Source organism: Topomyia yanbarensis, chromosome 2 (genome assembly GCF_030247195.1).
Source record: "Topomyia yanbarensis strain Yona2022 chromosome 2, ASM3024719v1, whole genome shotgun sequence".
NCBI lineage: Eukaryota > Metazoa > Arthropoda > Insecta > Diptera > Culicidae > Topomyia > Topomyia yanbarensis.
The window spans coordinates 304554546-304574395 of NC_080671.1; the positions used below are offsets into that span (position 1 = coordinate 304554546).

At 37.5% G+C, this 19850-nt stretch overlaps 1 protein-coding gene across 1 annotated transcript; it reads right to left on the reverse strand.

Moving 5' to 3' along the window:
- Nucleotides 1-288: 288 nt before the first annotated feature.
- Nucleotides 289-18229, reverse strand: LOC131683446 (major facilitator superfamily domain-containing protein 6). Its single transcript, XM_058965443.1, has 11 exons — nt 17653-18229; nt 17296-17559; nt 11499-11732; nt 11291-11426; nt 10897-11232; nt 10682-10840; nt 10354-10623; nt 2595-2691; nt 2453-2536; nt 2182-2390; nt 289-2118 (listed from the first exon to the last, which is right to left on the reverse strand). Exons 1-11 carry the CDS (start codon nt 17790-17792, stop codon nt 1897-1899), a joined length of 2151 nt encoding a protein of 716 aa, XP_058821426.1. The 5' UTR covers nt 17793-18229; the 3' UTR covers nt 289-1896.
- Between the last annotated feature and the right edge of the window lie 1621 nt (nt 18230-19850).

The following is a 19850-nucleotide window of genomic DNA, read 5'->3' on the forward strand; positions in this document are numbered from 1 at the left end:
ATATTTTTTCCGAGTGGATATAGAAATTTCCAGTCTTGTTTCCCAACAGACTGAAAATGATAGCAACCCAAGGTGATTTCCAAGGGGCCCGTGGTCCGAAAAAAGTTGAGAGCCGCTGTAATAGCGCAATGTCTCTACCGTATGTGGTGTGCCAGTACCTTCATCGATGTATCAAAAACTAGATAACTTGTTCTATGTGTTATGTATGTAAGTCTATTAGGCCGTGTTTATGGATTTAATTCTATCAGGGAGGGTGAACAATAATGAATATTTTTGTAACACTTCCACTTTGTCATTGTAACGACTTTCGCATTTATTTCATGTTAGTACATTTTAGAAGTGCATTTTGTACAGTCGAAAACTATATAACTTTATTATAGTATCAGTGCTGTACATGTTCAGATACATAATGTTATTTTTCATTCATTATTTAATTGCGAGCTCACTGTATTTTTTCTAATTTTATCACGAGTACTTTTCAACATCTATACTTCCTGTTTTTTTGGTAACATACTGTGATTATTCTCTATCGATTACAGCTAGTTCATGGTACTTAAACCTTCCGTTTCTATCAGTCAAGTATGGTTTTATACAACAAAAGATGACAACGGCACATGTAATTCAATGCTGGTACTGGTATTATGAACATTCGAGACTACATCGAGGGTCGTACCTGACTGGTTAACAACAGCAAAGTCAAATTTAGATTGTTGATTTTAACGATCAAATATTGAGAATAGAACACATGATTGTTTTGCATTGCACAATGTATCGAATTTTTTAATGCTTAGTTTTACAGAAGGTGGAGGATATTATCGGAGCACTGGTTGTCTATAAAACTGCCTTCTTGTGGCCATGAGAAACGTGTTGTAAATACGGTAAATAGTACATTCTATCATTCATTTTAAATATTTGAACGCTCTTATTTAAAATTTGTAGTTGAAAACTGATATGCGACACGATGTTTCAATAAAGCTTTTGCTGGCATTGCATTTTAACAAGAATTTATATTCAAACAAACTTCAACTTTTGATGTAGGAATAAAACTTTGCTTGTATTTATAGAATTGATACCTGATTTAAACTTCCGTGTGGACGACAGTTTTCGTTGTGCAAGTGAACAAAAGGTTGCATTCATAAAAAAATCAATGGCGATTTGGTGAAACATAAAATAATTATTCAATCATTATGTGGTAATATTAGAAACGTTTTTCTATTTATTAATCCAATAAGTAGCAAAGGTAATGTACTAGGCATACAGGATTGATATCCTGTGAGTATGAGTATTCATAGAGTAATTATAACAATTTTACTAGGTGCTTATTTTTTCTTAATTGTTTAATTTATGTTTTCAAGTAAGGGTAATATACAAAGAAAATACAATCAGGTTTAAATAAATCGAGTTTGTTTGTCACAAACAAAAGTCGAATACTGTGATTTGTATCTTGTGAAATGCTGCATAGGTAAGCGACACATTTATGTTGAGTTCTTCATATGTTCATATCCTAATTCAGCTTCCCAACATTTAGGAATAATATCTTGAACAACCGATATGTATTTGAACCGGCTGTCGTTTAATTTGTTTTGTTGGGACTTTCGTATTAGCTAGAGATTGCAATTTAGATTATATAGATTTTGATTTCATTCAAATTGAATGCACGATCAAAGATACTCCATAAATTACGACAGCAAAATAAATCTTCTCGAAATGTTAACTAACTTATGGATGCACTCTTGAACGTATGTCATAACTAGAACCAGATTAAATAATCAATATTTATACTAATGACTGTGTTTCGGTTTGAATGTATGCGTGTTTGTTGCTGAAATGACGTGTTACACGTAAACCTATCCTACCAAGTAGTCGTACTGTTGGATTATGTATAAGTATCATCATTTAATACTGGTGTCCACCTTGGCTGATATTCTGGGGAGCAGCGAATGGATTATTTGGCACACCGCCAGGAACATCGAGGGCTCCACCTGTAGTTTGGTAAGTACCGTAACCATTGTCGGAATTTTGATTGCCTATTTCATTTAATCGTGTACTGGATAATGCTCTTGGTATGGGGTTACTAGGAACACCATGCGGAGCAAGATGCGCCGTCTCTTCCGCAACCTGAAAGGTGGTTCCGAAAGTTAATTAATTAGATTTTTCGGAATTTAGCCATGTTATTAATACCTGATGTGGATCTTCCGTGGTTGGAATTTCTGAAATAAAGCCCTGCTCCTTTCGATAGAAATTGATGAACACAAAAGCGGCAAGAACAAAAATGCAAATGACTCCATATCCACGGAATGTGGCAGTCGTTCCAAAATAGTTGACGAACATTCCGCCAATCACGGCACCACAACCTCTTCCAAGCCCATGATGCAGTCCTTGGAGGACACCTTATGAACAAAAAATTGTTGTAAGTATTTAATGATAATAATAAAAAAATATAGGTATTGACCTTGAGCCGATGATCTTAAGTGCTGCGGAGTATTATGTGCAATGTACGAGCAGCACGCAGCCCAAACAGCAGCATGTGTGATTCCTGTAATAATTAAAAAAACTTAATACCTATTGAGTCGGGATTGTTTTATTGTATTTACCTTGCATAAACTCAAATGGTAGAACCCACCAAGGATTCTTCAGGTAAGAAATATATAAGAATCGCAAAATATTTCCTACAAGTCCAAGGCATAGTACCTACAAACAAAGTAATGGTGAATGGGGTTAAATAAGTATACATATAAATCATTTAATTCTGTAAAAAGTTCGAAAGTGTGCTAACTATAGTTGACAGAAATAGTACGTGAGATGTATGATATTATCCGACGGGGATCGAAACGGTGAGTTAAGCGAAAGCAATTGTGCGAAAAAAAATTCTCCCCAGATGCAAGATTCGAACTTGCAACCCTCGGGACTCCTGCCCAATGCACAAACCCTTATGCTATTCCTGGGATATGAGGACATCCCAGAAAGAACACATGATTATCGCACTGGCGACAGAGATCGTCCCCTGCCTCTAAAGCGAGATCACACACAATCGCAGCTGTCACCTAACACATTTAATGCATTTAATTTCCCCTCGCTTCGCTCAAACGCGATTATTTTACATTTTCCAGGTCAGATTTTTTTATTGTAGGGTAGACGAACCCATATCCATCTCATTAGTCACATTACTTCCTTGATTACTCGGCTTATAGGGATTGGATTGCGCTTAAATAGATATCAACATCTTTGTTTCGTTCCGAAGAAGTAGTGAAATAAAAATCTGGCCAAGAAAAATGTAAAGTACTAGAGTTTGAGCGAAGTAAAAAGTGGAGTACAACATGCCTTTATTCATCCTGCCACTTGAGCTAAAAATTAGGAATATTTCAGGAAATTTTATATACGCAATAACGAAGTGAATCGAGATCCTGTCAAATGGGATTTATTGTACTAGTTGTGAAGTACAAATAAGAATTGTTTCAAGTGGTTTTGTCACAAGATGGCGGCTATGCAGCCTTTTCCCGTAGATGCCTCTTTTTGGTAGGGGTCCATGGCCGGAAACCTATCTCTGGTAATTTTAAACCTACAGATTAAAACTACATGTTTTTCGATTTCTTCTAACAATAGCAAGCATCGCACGTAGTATTTTTTCGATATTTTGTTTTTTTCGCGAAATGGCGCTCTTTTTAGTTGAAAAAAAAAACGCTGAAAATGTCATAAAAATCGACACAAAATTGCTGATTAAAAAAACAATAAAAAATAAGATCCTACTTACGTCGCTGGAGAAATCAATTTTGGATATACTGTGAAAATTTAAAAACGTTCAAAAATCATCCGTTCGAGTTACGTTACCGGCCAGCTCAAAAAATGTGGTTTCGACAAAAACGCGGATAAAGTTTTCAGTATGCTCGGAGTATACTTTAGAGGCCTTTTGGCAGAATTGAAAATTTGAACATTTAGCAATTATTGTCGCCTGTGGCTTTTTGGTATACCATTTTCAGGATCCTAAAGCACATTTTAGATCAATAAAAAAAATTATATACAAGGTTGTGGCGAAAAAGTGAGTTAAGTTCGTGATTTTTTAGTGTTTTATGTAAATTTAATTTGAAAAAGCGAAAGACAGTTTGTTAGTAGTGCTATCTAAGTTTGAAAAAACAAGTTGAATTTAAAAAAAAATATTCAAGTTTGGTGGAGTTATGGTCTATCCCCCGAAGCGTGTTTTTTGGCGGAGGTTTGTGGTGAACGCTCTCCAAGCCGAACCGCTCAACAGAAATCAAAAAAGTCAAAAGATCATTGAAGAAAAATGTATTGTGGTGTAATTGAAAGGATAAATTTCCCAATGAATTTTTTTTTCAACAAAAAAAAACAATTTGACCGAAAAATTGAGTTTCTTGGTGTGCAAAATTTTATACAAAAATTAATTGCAAAGAATTTTTGGATGAGCAACCGTTTAAGTATACGGTAATATAAATAAAAACAATTAAAAAAATTTGATGAAGATCGGATGAATAGTTCTTGAGATATCACGTTCACCGCAACGGTAGTTTTCGAAAAACTTAGGTCCGTGATAATTGCGTTTAAAGTTTTGTGTTAACTTCATGCGCGGAAGAACCAGCCCGCTGCGAACGGCTGCAGTTTGAAATCTGGTAATACGATCTGGATGAAATTTCGCACATATATTTTCAAAAGTATGTACTTTCAGAATATTTAATACATTTTTTTCGTTTTTTTGAGTACCAACTTTGTATATAACTCCTTAACTAATGTGTTCAAATTTAAGCTCAATCCAATCATTTTGAGTCGAGTTTTCAGCTAAATAGTGTGACATCCTGTCTGATGAAATGGATAAGGACTCATCTACCCGTGGGACGAGACTCGTGGACACGTAAAAAATAACAACTAATGCAGCCAGGGGGAACTGCTAAGTGCTGCCAGTCCGTTTAAAATATGTAAGGCAGAATGTGAGGCTATACGAGACCAATTATCAAATGGACAGAAAAAAAGAAAACACCTATCCGCGAATCCTGTTTATTACGTGACCGTTCCTATGCTACAAGAACCAATGATGCTAGCTAATGGCGTCAGGGCCGGCGTCATGCTTTTAGCTCAAGTGGGTAGCATAGGTAGGACTAAAGAAATGCCGGTTTTTGCAATACTCATACTAGCATAACAATCTAATAAAATCACCCGCGGTGCGTCTGTGGCAAATGAAATTTTAGTACATAGAGGATTTCTGACACGAGCATTGTGTGACACATGCTTGTCAGGCTTCAAATTTTAAGTTTGTTCTAACGTTTAGAGTGGGTAATTACCCTCTCGGATATAATACCCTTTCGGATATATTCGCCGGCTCTGGATGGCTTATAAATCCTAAATTCCTAAACTGATTTGCTACAACCCCGCAACGTTATGTTTTACCACGGCCTAGGTTTGCTTTTTTGGACGCAATCAAAGGATTGAGGTTTATGGGTATATCAACACACGCTAGACCAAATAAGAAAGATAATTTAAAAACTGAAAACGGTAAGGCCGCTGGAAAGAATGTAATTGAAGTTAGAGTTAGCGAAATACTTTGTCGGAGAATATTTTACTGCAGATAACAGACGTTTAGGCTCGATTTGAATCGTGTGTAAATACCCGCTACTGAGATTCCGAATAAATCAGACGTCTGAAACACTTTTGGCAAACGTTTGTAGATGGCGCAGTGATCGATACAATGCAGTTAGAGTGCAGCTGTCAAACACGTATAGCAAACAGTTGCGCAGATGACAATAGTGAAACACGGATTTCCAACGTTTATTATTTTGAAAGTTTACACAGGTTTTTGAAATTTTTTTGTTCTAGCCTAAATGTCTGTTATCTGTGATTTTACCTTGATTTGACGAAAGCTAGTCCAGTAGGCGGATTGACTATCTGAACTTCGTATTTCACGCCATGCCATGAATTTCACATCAATAATCAAAATTTGTTGGATAGCTCGATATGAGGTTTGACCAAAGTGGTTATATTGACACTACACCATTCCAATTTGTCTCGATCAAGATTCAACGTCCCAGTTCAACTGCTGGAAAATAAGCCGGAATCCCGACTTTTTCAAAATTCTGGCTCAAACGACAACTGATTCAAGCACCAATTCCGAATAGATTTGGCAGGGATGTCCTTAATTTGCTCTCAGTCCATTTGGTAACCATATCTTTTCGGATGTATATGGAAAAGATATTGTGATTATGGTGATGATTATTTTACTCTTTCCTTGTGTTTTGGAGCGTGTAGAAACAAAAATAAACAGTATTCTTTTCTGAATCACCAGGAGATATTCACACAAATATAACACCACGTCATATCTTCAAATTCGTTTTGCTATTCGTACATGCAAAGTTCTTACTAATGACGTCAACAATAAAACTGTTAAGCTAGAGCTTGAACATTTGCATGGGATGCCAGTGTTTTCTTCCTGAAATAAGAGCTGCCAGTTTTCCAGCTTTTGTGTCCGCCTAACTATGAATATAGTATCTATCAAAGAGAATAGGAAAAGAGACGAATAGTGTGAAGCCAAAAATACCTTATTGAGCAGACCAATCGTGCAATGTAAATAAACATTACTCATGCCTGAGTTGGAGGAGATAAGTATTGTAAATCTATCAAAAAAAAAAATTTGAATTTTCGTCAGAATTTAGTGCAATCGTGATTGTAAGGCGCATTCTAGAGTCTATGTATGAGTAAAAACAAGTTTTAGAATTATTTCATCTCTTTGTTTCGAAATGCACATCGTTTGATAAACAAATTCAACGATCGACAAAAGGTTTGTTTTCAAAATATAATAGGAGTTTTTAAAGTGCTGCCTTTGGAAACGGTTGCCAAATTCTAGTGTTGAAATCATCGTAAAGGGAGTGTTGCGGTTTTGACTGATTTTCACTCTGCGTCTCTTTCACTATTCTCTTTGGTATCTATAACTGATATTGTGCTTTTCATCGAAGATTAGCATGCGACGGAATCAATTCAAAATAGCGAAAGAATAGAAAATATACCCTGTTAGCTCCATCCGCCCAGTTTAGAACAAACATCAAGCAATATATAGGACCTGTTGGTCAGGATTCGGACGGTCATGAATTGACAGTTCATGGATTTATTCACCCCTTCACTACCTGTGGAGCGAAAATGGGAAATTATTTGGTACTATTTTTTGGCACCCATTTAATTTATTGTTTAGTGTGCCTTTTTGATTCCTAGCTCGATTCCTTTGCATCCTCCTAAGTTTTTCCTTGGTTCAAGACCAATAGCCGCTCAAACGCTTCATATAAAAAACAAAACAAATTATGTTCTTGTAGCATTGCGGAATTGAAGCGGTTAAATCTTAAAAATGGCGGTTTCGCAATCTTATCGCTATCTTGTTTTTTCGCTATTTTTGCTAATTTCCAGTGTTAACCACAATATGCATCAGAAATGTTCATATTGGAGGTCAAACTTTATCTATGACGGATCCTTAATACTCCCAAAAAGTAGACATTTCGAAACAAAAAAGTTTTCAACTATATATTATAACTGTTGGTAATTTATAAACATTATGTAGTGGAAAACCATGAAATTACTCAATTAAAACTCAAATAAAAAGTGAAGGACAATTTCTACATAAGAAAGGCAGTTATGCATATTTTGGTTATACAATTTGGTTGCCATAAGAATTGCATGATTTTTCACTAAATTGTTTATAAATTATCAACTGTGGTAATATAAAGTTGATTATTTTTTCTGAAAATGACTATTTTCTGGGTGTATTAAATATCTATGATTAGTCTATTTTAAGACCTAGTACAAAGCCTAAGCAAACAAATCGCCACACTATAGGCGCCAATGAAGCAAGCTAGCGCTTTGTTCTATATCCTGTGCACACACAACATTGCATCGTTCCGCAGTGATATGAGTCTGCCAAAGGAAACAACAGTGCCCGTGCTGTGGGCTAACACGATTGCGATCGACTTGAATAAAACTCATATTAGACCCACAGTTCAGGAGGTGTCGTACATTTAGCTACACCAAACCAAAAACTGTGTTTTGATTACGATTAGAAGTTTAGTACAGGCAGAAAACATCATTGCAAAGAACAACATGCAACACGTGGTCGAATTTAAGAACACCAGAATCATTATCCCCGCGTATATGGAAAATGACATGGTATACATTCGTATCCATGATTTGGCACCGCGCACTAAGGAAGATTACATCAATTATGTCGTAATACGGAGTAATGGAATCTATTACGAATGACACTTGAAGAAGGTTTTTCACCGGTATTCCTAACGGCGTTCGTATTGTGAGGATGCGAGTGACTAAATCTTCTTACATAACTATCAAATGCAAATCACCCAATAATGGCACAATCTATAAGCAAACAACGCTGATCACATATCCCGGGCAGACCCTAACATGCCAAATCTGTAACCAGACAGCCCACTACGGACAAACATGTTCCGAAGCAACTATTCAAAACGCATCTACTACAGCCAAATCTATTAAGCAGTTACCGACACTTACAGATAATCCAAAAACTACAACCCAATTAACCAATAATGACTGGACAACGACCACGACAACCACTCCCAAACCAACAACTAGTATCACAGAAAATAGAAGCAAATACCGATGAAGACGGCTTTACAACAGCAACCCCTATGAACAAGAAACAAATAAGAATATCTGACCGTGAACACCGTGACCGTGAAGTACTGATGATGACATGGACGTGAACGATAACGCGAGAGAAGGCAAACTGAATGACCTCCAAGCTGTGACAAATAATCAAATCCAATGCTTCACCGCCAAGGAAAAGCATTTCAACATGCGGTAGAAAACTGCGTCAGCAAGATCTAACAGACAGACATTCTTAGTATTTTTTTTTTATTTTTACTTATTGTAAAAACTTAAAAGATCCAAAGCTGTTGTGCTAACGCATTGAGTCGTGTCTAATAAACCATTAGAAAAAAATATATCTACGATTGAAGAAGTTTTACCTATCATATGAACATTTATGAAGCATATCGATGGGTGAAATTCATGTTTTGTGTAAAATGATGGGTGTTTTCATTTAAGATTTTGTTTGTGATGAAAACTCAAAATTAGCATAAAATGGCCATTTTAGACAGTTTTGACCATTCGTCGCTGTTGTGCTATCTTATGACAAGCGCCATTTAACTCATTACGAGAAAAACGATTTTTAAAGTTTGAGATTGAATATCTTGAAACTTATAAATGGTATAAACAGTACAAAGAAGACAATTGATGCTTCTATCTATTCTGTATTAATCTCTCAAATATTACGAATCGCTTGACTATGTTGCGATTTTTTACTATGAATGTAAACAAAAGTCGCACTCACACTTGTCATAGGCGTGTACTGATGACAAAATTTGTATGACGTGTCATAATCGTGCATGGCAAATTTTCCATAGAAAAAAAATCATCAATTTTTAACTTTTATTCATATCTTTGGGTTCATTTGGTCTACAAACAATCGATGAGATGCATTTTGAAGAAAATGAGTCAGGGAATCTAGGAAAAATAGTTATTTTTGGTTACAGTGTTGCCAAATATGCTATATTTCCAGTTTAAACCTTAAACTGTGTTTTTCTCACAACTCGTGTATTTTGCTTTTGAAAATTTTTATGCCATTGTGTTCCTCAGACATTTTAACACATAAAAACATCTAAAACTTCAATATAACTAGAGCAAATCTCTAGATACAGTGACTTGAAACAAAAAATTCACAATTTCTCATCATATTTCTCTCTATATCTAAGCAACCAAGTAGAATTTCAAAATTCTGAAAACGCCACATTGTAGAGATTTTTCAGACAAGTAATGTGGCATATCTAACTCAGTAGATAGCACAATAGCGACGCATTGTGCTGATTATTACCAAGTAAGTTAGCATTTAGCATTGCTTTCTCGTCAGCAAACCAGAGCTTCTGTATGTGCTTCCCGGGACATTATTCGGGACAAACCAGTTGCTTTAGGCATTCATATGTGTCGTGAGAACTGTTTGGACTTGTGTGTCTAACTAGTGCTAATTTGGGTACTAGTTTAGATACATCGTCTAACTAGACACCCAGTTGGTGCTAGTTACTGACGAGATGAATTCGAAATTTAAAAATCAAACTTAATTCTGAATAAGCTTACTTATTGCCGTAGATTTAGCCAATTGTATTTTCCTTTCTAGCTTTTTTCGTTTTCAACGATGCAATTTGTTTTGTTGTTGATCTTTGATAACGAAATAAGCCGTGTTTAGCTTACTTTTCACCGAACTGTAGAATACCGATATATTGAAATCAAACTACATTATGCAAAAGCTGGTTGAATTAGGTTAACTTGACGAAAACTTACCTTGACATGACCGATCTGGGTAATTAAACGAAAACTGAAAAAGTAGGCAAATATTTCCGAAATATGGTTAATGACAGATGCAACGCCGAACAAAGTCGGAGATCCACCATAATCCTGCAGGTGCCAGAAGAGGAAGGTAAAGATTAACCCAATGCCAAATCCCATGAACCACGCCACGAAGAGAAACGAAGCACATTTGACGTCTTTGAACTGTTTCAGTACAGTGACCCATTCCGGCATTTCTCGGGTTGTCTGTGCGAATATCTCGGTCTAAAAAAATGAATAGCTGAGCTGATTCCAAATCTGGCATGTTTTTGATGTTACTTACCTTAGCACCCAGAGCTTGTGGAGTCGGAGCTGCACAACCCACACCGCCTGCGGAGGCAGCCAATGCTGGAAGTTGCAACTGTTCTGCTAGTTGGTGTTGCATTCTTTCCTCGTGAGTTGGTTCCTGACTAACTTTTTGTACCTGAGGCTCTTGAGGCTCCTGAAAGTTTATGCTGGTCATACAGAATTTCATCAAATAGGTTTCCTCAAACTTACTGAATAGTCATATTTAAACGTTATTTGAGAGGCGGAGATAAGTGCTGCTCCCATTAGTACTGAAAACGTTGCAAAGCAAATAGAGTAGTTTTTCTCCTGCTTCTCTGGTCCACATGGATGATCCGGGAAAGCCGTCGAATGATCCAAAGCTATGCCAACGAAGAACATCGCCAACCCCCATCCAAGCGATCCGAACATTCGTTGATGTCCGTATCGATCGGCATCTTCGCCGAGAATGGTAATAACAGCTGAATCAGCTAATGTTATCGCAGGAGCACTGAAGAATTCTCCGATGACAACAAGAAGCAAAAGCAGAAAAAAGGCTTTTTGAATGTCCTGCAAATAATCAATAGATGAATATTCTCGTTGTATCTAAGAAAAAGTCCTGCCGTACCGCAGTTCTGTACACGATAGAGGAAAACAAGGGCGAAACCCAATCGCTATGCAATCTCTCGTTGAAGTTGTTAGCATAGCTGACTCCAAGTGGCGATTGTCCTGCTGCAGCAAATGGTCGTGCAGCGCGTTCAACTCTGTAGAAACATTTATCAGTTGAGAATTTCTTTTCCATTATCATATAGCATACGTTGACACAATTTCATTACCTAGAAAACTGAGTTTCTGGTTCAGTGTACTTTCCGAAAGAGATTTCCTCGAGAAGGCTCTGGTCGATGGATCGTTTGAGGATTCGAGGAACCTGCGGTGTTCGTAGCTCGAAGTCGGTTGCATTCTTTCTTTCGATACAGCTGGTCGCCGGAGGTTGAATGAAGCCTAGTGGCAATGTGAAGATAATCCATGCCGCAAGCGAAGCCATGAGTAGCATCTTTCCTTTTTTGCATCTGAAAGCGCACGGATGATATGGATAAGTTTCATTAATTGGTTCATGAAAATGCGTATATAAGACCAATGAAAATGAGTGGGATTATTAGTTTCTCAAGCACATGGGATCCACCGGCCATCACCGAACATCTAATTAATTCATGCAACACGTGTGGCCAATTACGAATCATGGTCTTTTAGTATATGTTTATTTTATTATATCTGTATAAACACGATTACAATGCTAGACTGATACACTTTATTGGAAAACATTCTTGTCGTTCACAATAGCTAAACGCTGTCTGGTGAAAATTTAGTAAGCTTCCCGTGGCAATCCGAAAGAAATTTGGCTTTTTGTATACGCTTTTCTGATACGGCAAGTATAATAATATTTAGAGGACAGTAGTCAGTGGCGTAGTGTGAAAATTTTTCGGGGGTGTACGAGCCTGTGCTTGTTCTGCGTGTCGCCGTCGGTAGTCCCTTGGTTGGAATAGGTTCCAGATTCCACTCGAAGCTGATCCAGACGATGCGAAGAAAGGTGGACGACGAGATGATGGCGGGCTCTCGGTGAACGACGCGATTAAACCAGAGCGACAACGTAGGTGCTCGGTATGTTGAATAGGTTTTAACTGCCGTTTATTTCACTTTATCCGTATAAGTACATATCACACTATTATCTATTAGTTCACTTTCGATCGTAACGGTAGGTAAATGTGATGTTAGGTGGGCCTAGTTTTGTGGAATTGAGCTCAGTGTGAGTGCTAGGTGTAGGGGTGTGCTTAACCTAAGTGTAATAGTTTACATTTCATTTAATTAAATAATTTGATTTCAAATGTTTCTTCTTCTGTGCTCGTATATGCCGCTCCCCTTGAAACAACCGGTTTCAACATAGTAGAAAGGTGTTGATGAGGCGCTGGATTTTCGGGCGATCGGGTTGACATCCTTCAGTCCCACGTAGCGAAGCCGTTCGAACCGTTGACGAGGTCGTCGTTCGATTCTCTATCTGGCCGCCACCAATTTTCAAACCGTTGATGCAGAAAACGACTGTAGCGGCGTGGCGTGGTTGCTTACAGATGCGATTGAGTTCGGATTTTATGATGACTCAGTGGATAGTGGACTAGACGCTGTGTAGGGTTCATCCACCTGTGGCTTAGGTAACGGGCATAGTTTGTGGATGTCGCGACGGGAAGTGACATTTCCGTCGAGCATCACATCAGCAACTCGTACTTTTCCATCTTCTCCTGTAATGACCTTTGAATGGAGGTTGATTGTCCTCGTGTAACAGCACCATGTCTCCAACTGATAAGTTAGACCTAAGGCTTGGCCATTTGTAACGTTTTTGAAGAATTGGCAAGTACTCCTTGTACCATCGGGACCAAAATTCTTGGAACATGCGTTGCATTCTCTGCCACCGTGACAAGCGGTTGCAAGGAATATGCTGAAGATCGGGTTCAGGTATAGCTTCAAGCGGACCACCAATGAGGAAGTGGCCTGGAGTTAGAGGCTGCATGTCATTAGGATCGCTAGACATTTGCGTTAGAGGTCGCGAATTTAGGCAGGCTTCCACCTGGGCTAGTGTGGTTAGCATCTCTTCGTAAGTGAGCCGTACATCCATAGACACCTTATTCAGAATTTCCTTTGTCGACTTGACGCACGCTTCCCAAAGCCCTCCAAATGACGGTGATCGTGGAGGAATGAAATGAAATCGAATGCCAATGCGAGATGACTCGTTGATAACTGCAGCTTTATGTTGTTGAGACTCGAACTGATGTTTCAACTGCTTCAATTCACGATCGGCACCCGTGAAATTTGTTGCGTTGTCGCAATAGATGTTCTGGGGAAAACCACGTTTTGCCCAAAACCTTTTTAACGCACCGATGAAAGCCTCTGTTGTTAAGTTGGTAACGAGCTCGAGATGTGCAGCCTTTGTTGTCATGCACACAAAAATACATATGTAGCACTTAATTGGCGGTTGGTTGCGTTTGCCTTGAATGACGATTGGGCCGCAATAATCAATCCCGTCATTGCGGATAACCCTGTATTGATTTACACGTACAGATGGTAGGTAAGCCAAAATTTGTTCGGCTACTCTTGGGTTATAGCAAAAGCAGGTAATACAGCTGCGTACGGTTGCTCGGGCTTTATTCCGTCCATCTATGGGCCAAAATCTGCTGCGAACTGATGCTAGCAAGTGTGAGGGACCCGAGTGCAAAGTTTCCCGGTGAGCATCAAGAAAGAGCAATTCGACGGCAAAGTGATGCTTTGGAAGTAGGACAGGGTGTTTCTGACCGAATGGTATACAAGCGTTTTTTAAACGTCCGCCAACTCGAATTAGGTCCTCACCGTTTCGTATGAAAGGATTCATTGCCAGTAAGGATGATTTTCTGTTAATAGGCAAACCTGCAAATAATTGCCGGTTTTCTGTCGGAAACGTTTCCATTTGCACTTGGCGAATGAAAAGCATCTCTGCTGTTTTGATTTCTGTTAATGTCAGCGGAACAGTTATGGGGTTGGTTTGAACTGATTTACGTATACAATTTGCGACAAAGCGTCTACAGTAAGCCATCACACGCAAAACGTCGTGAAAAGAATCATAATTTTCAAACGCGTATTTTAGCCAATTCTCGTGCCCTCTTTCCTTTTCGATAGTAACCAATACTGTCGCACGCAATTCGAGATCTCCATGGGGAGGAGAGACATTTTTCCACGAATGTGAAGACTTCGGCCAATTTTGTACAGGATTCATAAGCCATTGGGGAGCATCCCACCACAACGAATTGCAAATGATGTCGTTGGGATTCAAACCGCGTGATATACGATCGGCTGGGTTATCATTGGTCGAAACATAGTTCCAAATTCCGCCTTGTGTCAGCTGTTGTATTTCTGCAACTCTATTTGCAATGAATATTTTTCATGTTGACGGTTCCTTTGCTGGCCAGTGTAAGACGATCGTGGAATCCGACCAAAACTAACGAGGGCAGTGCACTTCCACACTTTCTAGCGCCTTTTTCTGCTGATTGACCAGAAGAAGAGCTGCACACAGCTCCAACCGAGCTAGCGTAGGTCGTCTTCGTTCCGGAGGAGCAACACGAGATTTTGCTGTCATGAGACGTATTGATACACCACCCGATGCAGACACAGCTCTGAAGTACACGAATGCACCATATGCTCGTAGAGATGCATCGGCAAACCTCGCACATTATTTGCAAATTTTTCTAAATTTGAAAATGTGACGATTTTCCTCCAAATCATACGCATTTATTTTCATACGAAAATATACCATGGAAAAGTTTCCCCGAAGAAGCTTTTAATCTCGCAAATAATATCCACAAACGCGTGGAATAAGCTCCAAAAGACGGATTGGGACTAGAACAGTTCTACGAAAATCTATTTTTACTGACCAGATTAAATGCATGGTAATCATGTTGAGTATAATGTAATGGCTTTGGGTGCATTTGGAGTCTCTGGAGTTGGTAACTTGATATAACGATGTTTCGTTTGAACATTTTGAAGTCGAATTTTGAGGCTAGCGCGGAAAAAATAGGCTATGGCAGAGATTACCGTAAACCGGGGTGACTTTGATCATCGGGGTGACTTTGATCACTTGAAACTTTTTTCGTAGATCGCTTATTAAACCAGAATAGTCTACAGAATCATTTGAAATGAGTTTTACTCTAAACTTATAAAATACTGATTTGTTGTGCTTTTTGAGTATATTGTTCGGTTTTTGGGTACAAAAACTACAAAAAATCGAAATTTGACTTTACGTTATTTTTATGAAGCTTCGTAAAGTGTCTATTTTTTATAAAACAAATAAATCTCAGATTTGAGCAAGAGTAATAAATTACAAACGAATTTTTATTTTCCTTTAGAGTGGGATGTGCAAAATTTATTTTTAAGAGTTTGCTTATTTTCAATACAGATTTTTGTGCAACTAGTTGGCAATTATTTCAAATTATTTTAAGCTAAAAATCGCAATATTTTTTATTGTTTAATGTCTAACGTGTTAAAATGTATGAAACTTTTTGTACATTGATAAAGCACTGAATTAAACAATTTTAGCAGTTTTAAAGGTTTTCAGAATCTTTCATTCTAGTTGGACACAAATTATACGAATTTGGTTTACTCGAATTTTACAGTATAATGAAACACTTTGTATAATACCAATTATCATCTATTTAACAATGAGTATCTTTCCAGAATTAGTTTAAACAAACATTTGAATGAAAAACATTGACATTAACTCTTAAGTCCCCAACCCCCATTTCATTTAACTTAATGTGGGTGAACATGTAGGTTATCAAAGTCACCCCGGAATACTTCAATTTGAAATAATTTTTGGAAAAATAGCCGGAAGCGGAGAATTTTAGGTAAAACCATCCAATCTTTTCTCCATACATCAGTACATGGTTTAAAAATATTAAACTTGAAAAAATGTATTGCGTCCAAAAATATGTAATGATTACTTCAAAAAGTGATCAATGTCACCCCGGTTTACGGTACTCGTTTTGTGCGTGATAACAATACGAAGCATAATTCGAGGAAGGCAAAGAAATGGTTGCTGTACAACGTTAAATCGACGCTTCCTCATCCTTACCATTGTCCGGATTTAAACCCAATTGAGAATTTGTGGGACTATGTGGATCATTTATGGGACTATTTCGAGCAAAAACTTAGGAGCATACAATTACTAGCAAGAAATAACTAAAAACAGTCATTTTAGAGGAATGGGAAAAATTTCCGACAGAGACAACCTGGAAATTGATTCCATTGATGAAAAAGAAAGTGTAATGTATCCTTACTGTGAAGGGAGGCCATACACGATACTCATTTCAATATTTTGAATATGAACGAAAGCTGTACTGATAATTTTTGGCTTCTATTTTATGTGCTTTTTTAACAAAATTTCTTTGCAGTACATACTTAGTCTATCGAAAATTATTAAATATGCAGTGTTTGATTTGTACACGAAGATCAAAAGAACAAATAAAGATAAGCGATGCGAATTCAATCGCATTCGAAAAAATTGTACGTTTTGATAACATCTGTTTCGTAAACCATTTTGATATAACGCACAGTTTTTATAAGTAGTGTGCGTTATATCGAAGATTACTTGCAACTATCGGGTTCAAAAAGGGTCCGGAGAATTTTATATGCTTCGACTTGTTAATTTAGGGTTCAGGAAAACGGAAGCTCGATCACGGCATACTTTCGGCACTTTTCAAATCAGGAACGATTTAAGAGCCCGAGACGTTCTGCCTTTCTTATACATTTATAGTTGGGATCGTTTTCAGGGCATGATAATAAGCACGAAATTTTCTTTAGAATAGAAAATCAGAAATTTCTCAACGATGATGATGCCTAGATTGACCAAACAGTCGCCAAAAGTGGCTGTTTTCATGAGCATTGGAAGTATAATCACTAAGAACATATTTTTTTTGTCTCGCGTAGGAATTCCAACATATCTTGCTTCATACCAACATTACAAGTGACATCATTTCCTTGTAATAAGAATACTAAGGTTGAGGAATCTTCATATACTATCGTGTTATAAAACTAGATGAACTACTTCGTACTACTTACCGATCAGCGTAGCTTCCCCAAAACGGAGCAGACAAAAATTCCACAAACGGTCTGGTGCCAATAAGCAGACCACATTGACCGGGATTCATTCCCATTTGTTTGAAATATACTCCCATCAGTGGAAAGAGTGATCCAAAGGCGGCGTAGAAAAAGAAGTAAAATGTTTTCACTGGCAGCAATTCTTGGTCCACGGAACCACACAACATTTCCAGTATATCGGATTTTCCTCTTATTTTATGCGTTGATTCTTTCGCTTGCGGATAGCTGTTGAAGATGACAGAAGCAAATGAGACCGTAATTAGATCAATTTTCTATTCTTCAACTATCAGTCAATAAATGACGATGGAGAATACGTACAGCGTTGGATCGACCTCCCCCATCGCCTCAGGGTCAACCATCGGTCTGGCGCCACCCTGCGGTTGCATCGGAATTTGCTGATGTTGTTCATAGTTTCCATATTCATTTCCACCATAGTCGTTGTTGGAAAACTGCTGCATTTTGACTTGGATCAATCAATAATCACTGTCACTAGATATTCACTTAGACCCGATACTAAGAATGATAATTTGTAATAGCGTATTGTTCACTTTACTCACTATTATTCGTTACAACCCTATTATCATTGTCCTTTGTACTACACAACACTTTCAAGTTACTTTAATTGTAAAAATATCACTTCTAACCAACCTCCACAATGACATAACACAGAGTTGTAGGTTTCTTACGGAAAGAATCTTTGTGTGTTTTTAGTAAATCAAATTAAATCTTACTGGTACAGTTTTACCAAGGCGATGCAGGTGTTACGATTAGAAAGGACCTTTTCGTACAAAAGAAACTTATGAGTGAGTTAATATTGAGAAAACTGGTTTCATTTTACTGAGTGCAAAAGTAGACCTTCACTCGAATCGCACAGGATCAATAAGCACAATATGTACATGAAAAAGCTTTTCGAAATCGATAAAATCCTTCCAAAGTTATCGTTTCGTGTGCGCATGTCCACCGAATTCCAACCGTTATCAATGGTTGACAGCATGTTTCGAGATTGAAGGCAGTTTTCGCCAACTGTATTTAAAACCAAATTCATAGAAACAGTTTTATTTAATAAAATCATATGAGGGATATTAAACGGTTTTCAATTAAGCATGCATTGGCAGCGCATTCGTTTCGTCTATGGAGATTGGATGAAAGTTAATTATTGTGATAATAATGAGCACAGGCCCGTGCGCAAGGGGAGGGGGGTTGGTAGTTCAACCCCCCCCCCCCCCATGAGGGTTTCGAATTACTTAAAAAAATTTATTAACGTCCTGTTCAGGAAAAAATATACTGCAAACCGTTTTGACACATAAAATATTTGAGTTCGGTCACTCTAGAAACAAGTGACACATTCTTTCGTGACGTTACAACGATTTGACAAATCTTCATTCCATAAATATGTTATAACTTTATCAAATGAACGCCCACATCAAAACTTATTACATATTCAGAAAGTAGACAAAATTACACGAAAGATTCAATCGGCATAAACTGAATAAACTGGAAGAGGGTTATTTTATGACCAATATCTGCTCTACATGATTTTTTTATCAAGAAACAATCTTCTATGAAGTATTTCTAAATAACTTACGAATAATTACGTGTCATTGAATATAAAGTTTATTGTTTCGTTTCTTTTTAATCATCTTTTACTTTCGTGACGTTACAACGCTCCTTTCTCAGGAAAAGCGATATATCATTGCGTTGTAACGTCACGAAAATCTTCAACTTTTCTATAACTCTGTAAATCACGCTGGTATTATTGTTTTGAGTTTTATTACATATAGACATGTTAATGATATTTTACTCGAATAAACATATGGGGTGTCCAAAAACCACGACGCAGTTTATTTTTTAAATTGTGGTAGAAATAATCGATCAAACAAAGATTTTTTCTCTCATATCTATTATAGAAAGATTTGAGCCATTTGACACATTTATTTATTTTATACGGCTCAATATGATAGTTTAACGGAGTCGGAAAAGTAGGTTTTATAACATATTTCACAAAAGAAAATAAACTGGCAGTATTGCTTTGCTTAATTTGGAATCAGGTTCCCGATCCGAGTTTATAGTATGATATTTGTATTGTTAGACTTACACAAGTGGATTTATATGAGGAAGCGAGCACAATTTAAGCGCCAGACAATCGATAGGGCTCGGTACACTGAAGTATTGTATATGTTAGTTACTTTTTACTTGGGGAGACGACCGGATGAAGATCTTATAAAAAAAGTTATAGTTACAAATATTCAGGGAAAAAGAACGCGTCACATCACCGTGATGTTACGAAAGGGTATGTTACATCCAGTCGTTGATTCGACGGGATTTAAAATGTCGGCAAACTCCAACAAACACTCTCCATCTACCTTTTTCGTGCTCATTTGAGACCATGACCACAGCCAAAACCTTTTTATCCGACTCTAAGCAATTGAGACGATTTAGCGTGGTCAACCAGAAAGGTCTCTGTAGCCCCAACTATTGCGTTGCAATCTCCCGTTAATTCGAATAAATAATTGTCC

Coding starts and splice junctions, on each gene's coding strand:
- LOC131683446 (XM_058965443.1), bottom strand. CDS start 17,792: ATGCAGCAGTTTTCCAACAACGACTATGGTGGAAATGAATATGGAAAC. Junction 11,233..11,290: donor CTATCGTGTACAGAACTGCG/GTACGGCAGGAC, acceptor GATTATTTGCAG/GACATTCAAAAAGCCTTTTT. Junction 2,391..2,452: donor CTTAAGATCATCGGCTCAAG/GTCAATACCTAT, acceptor TTTGTTCATAAG/GTGTCCTCCAAGGACTGCAT.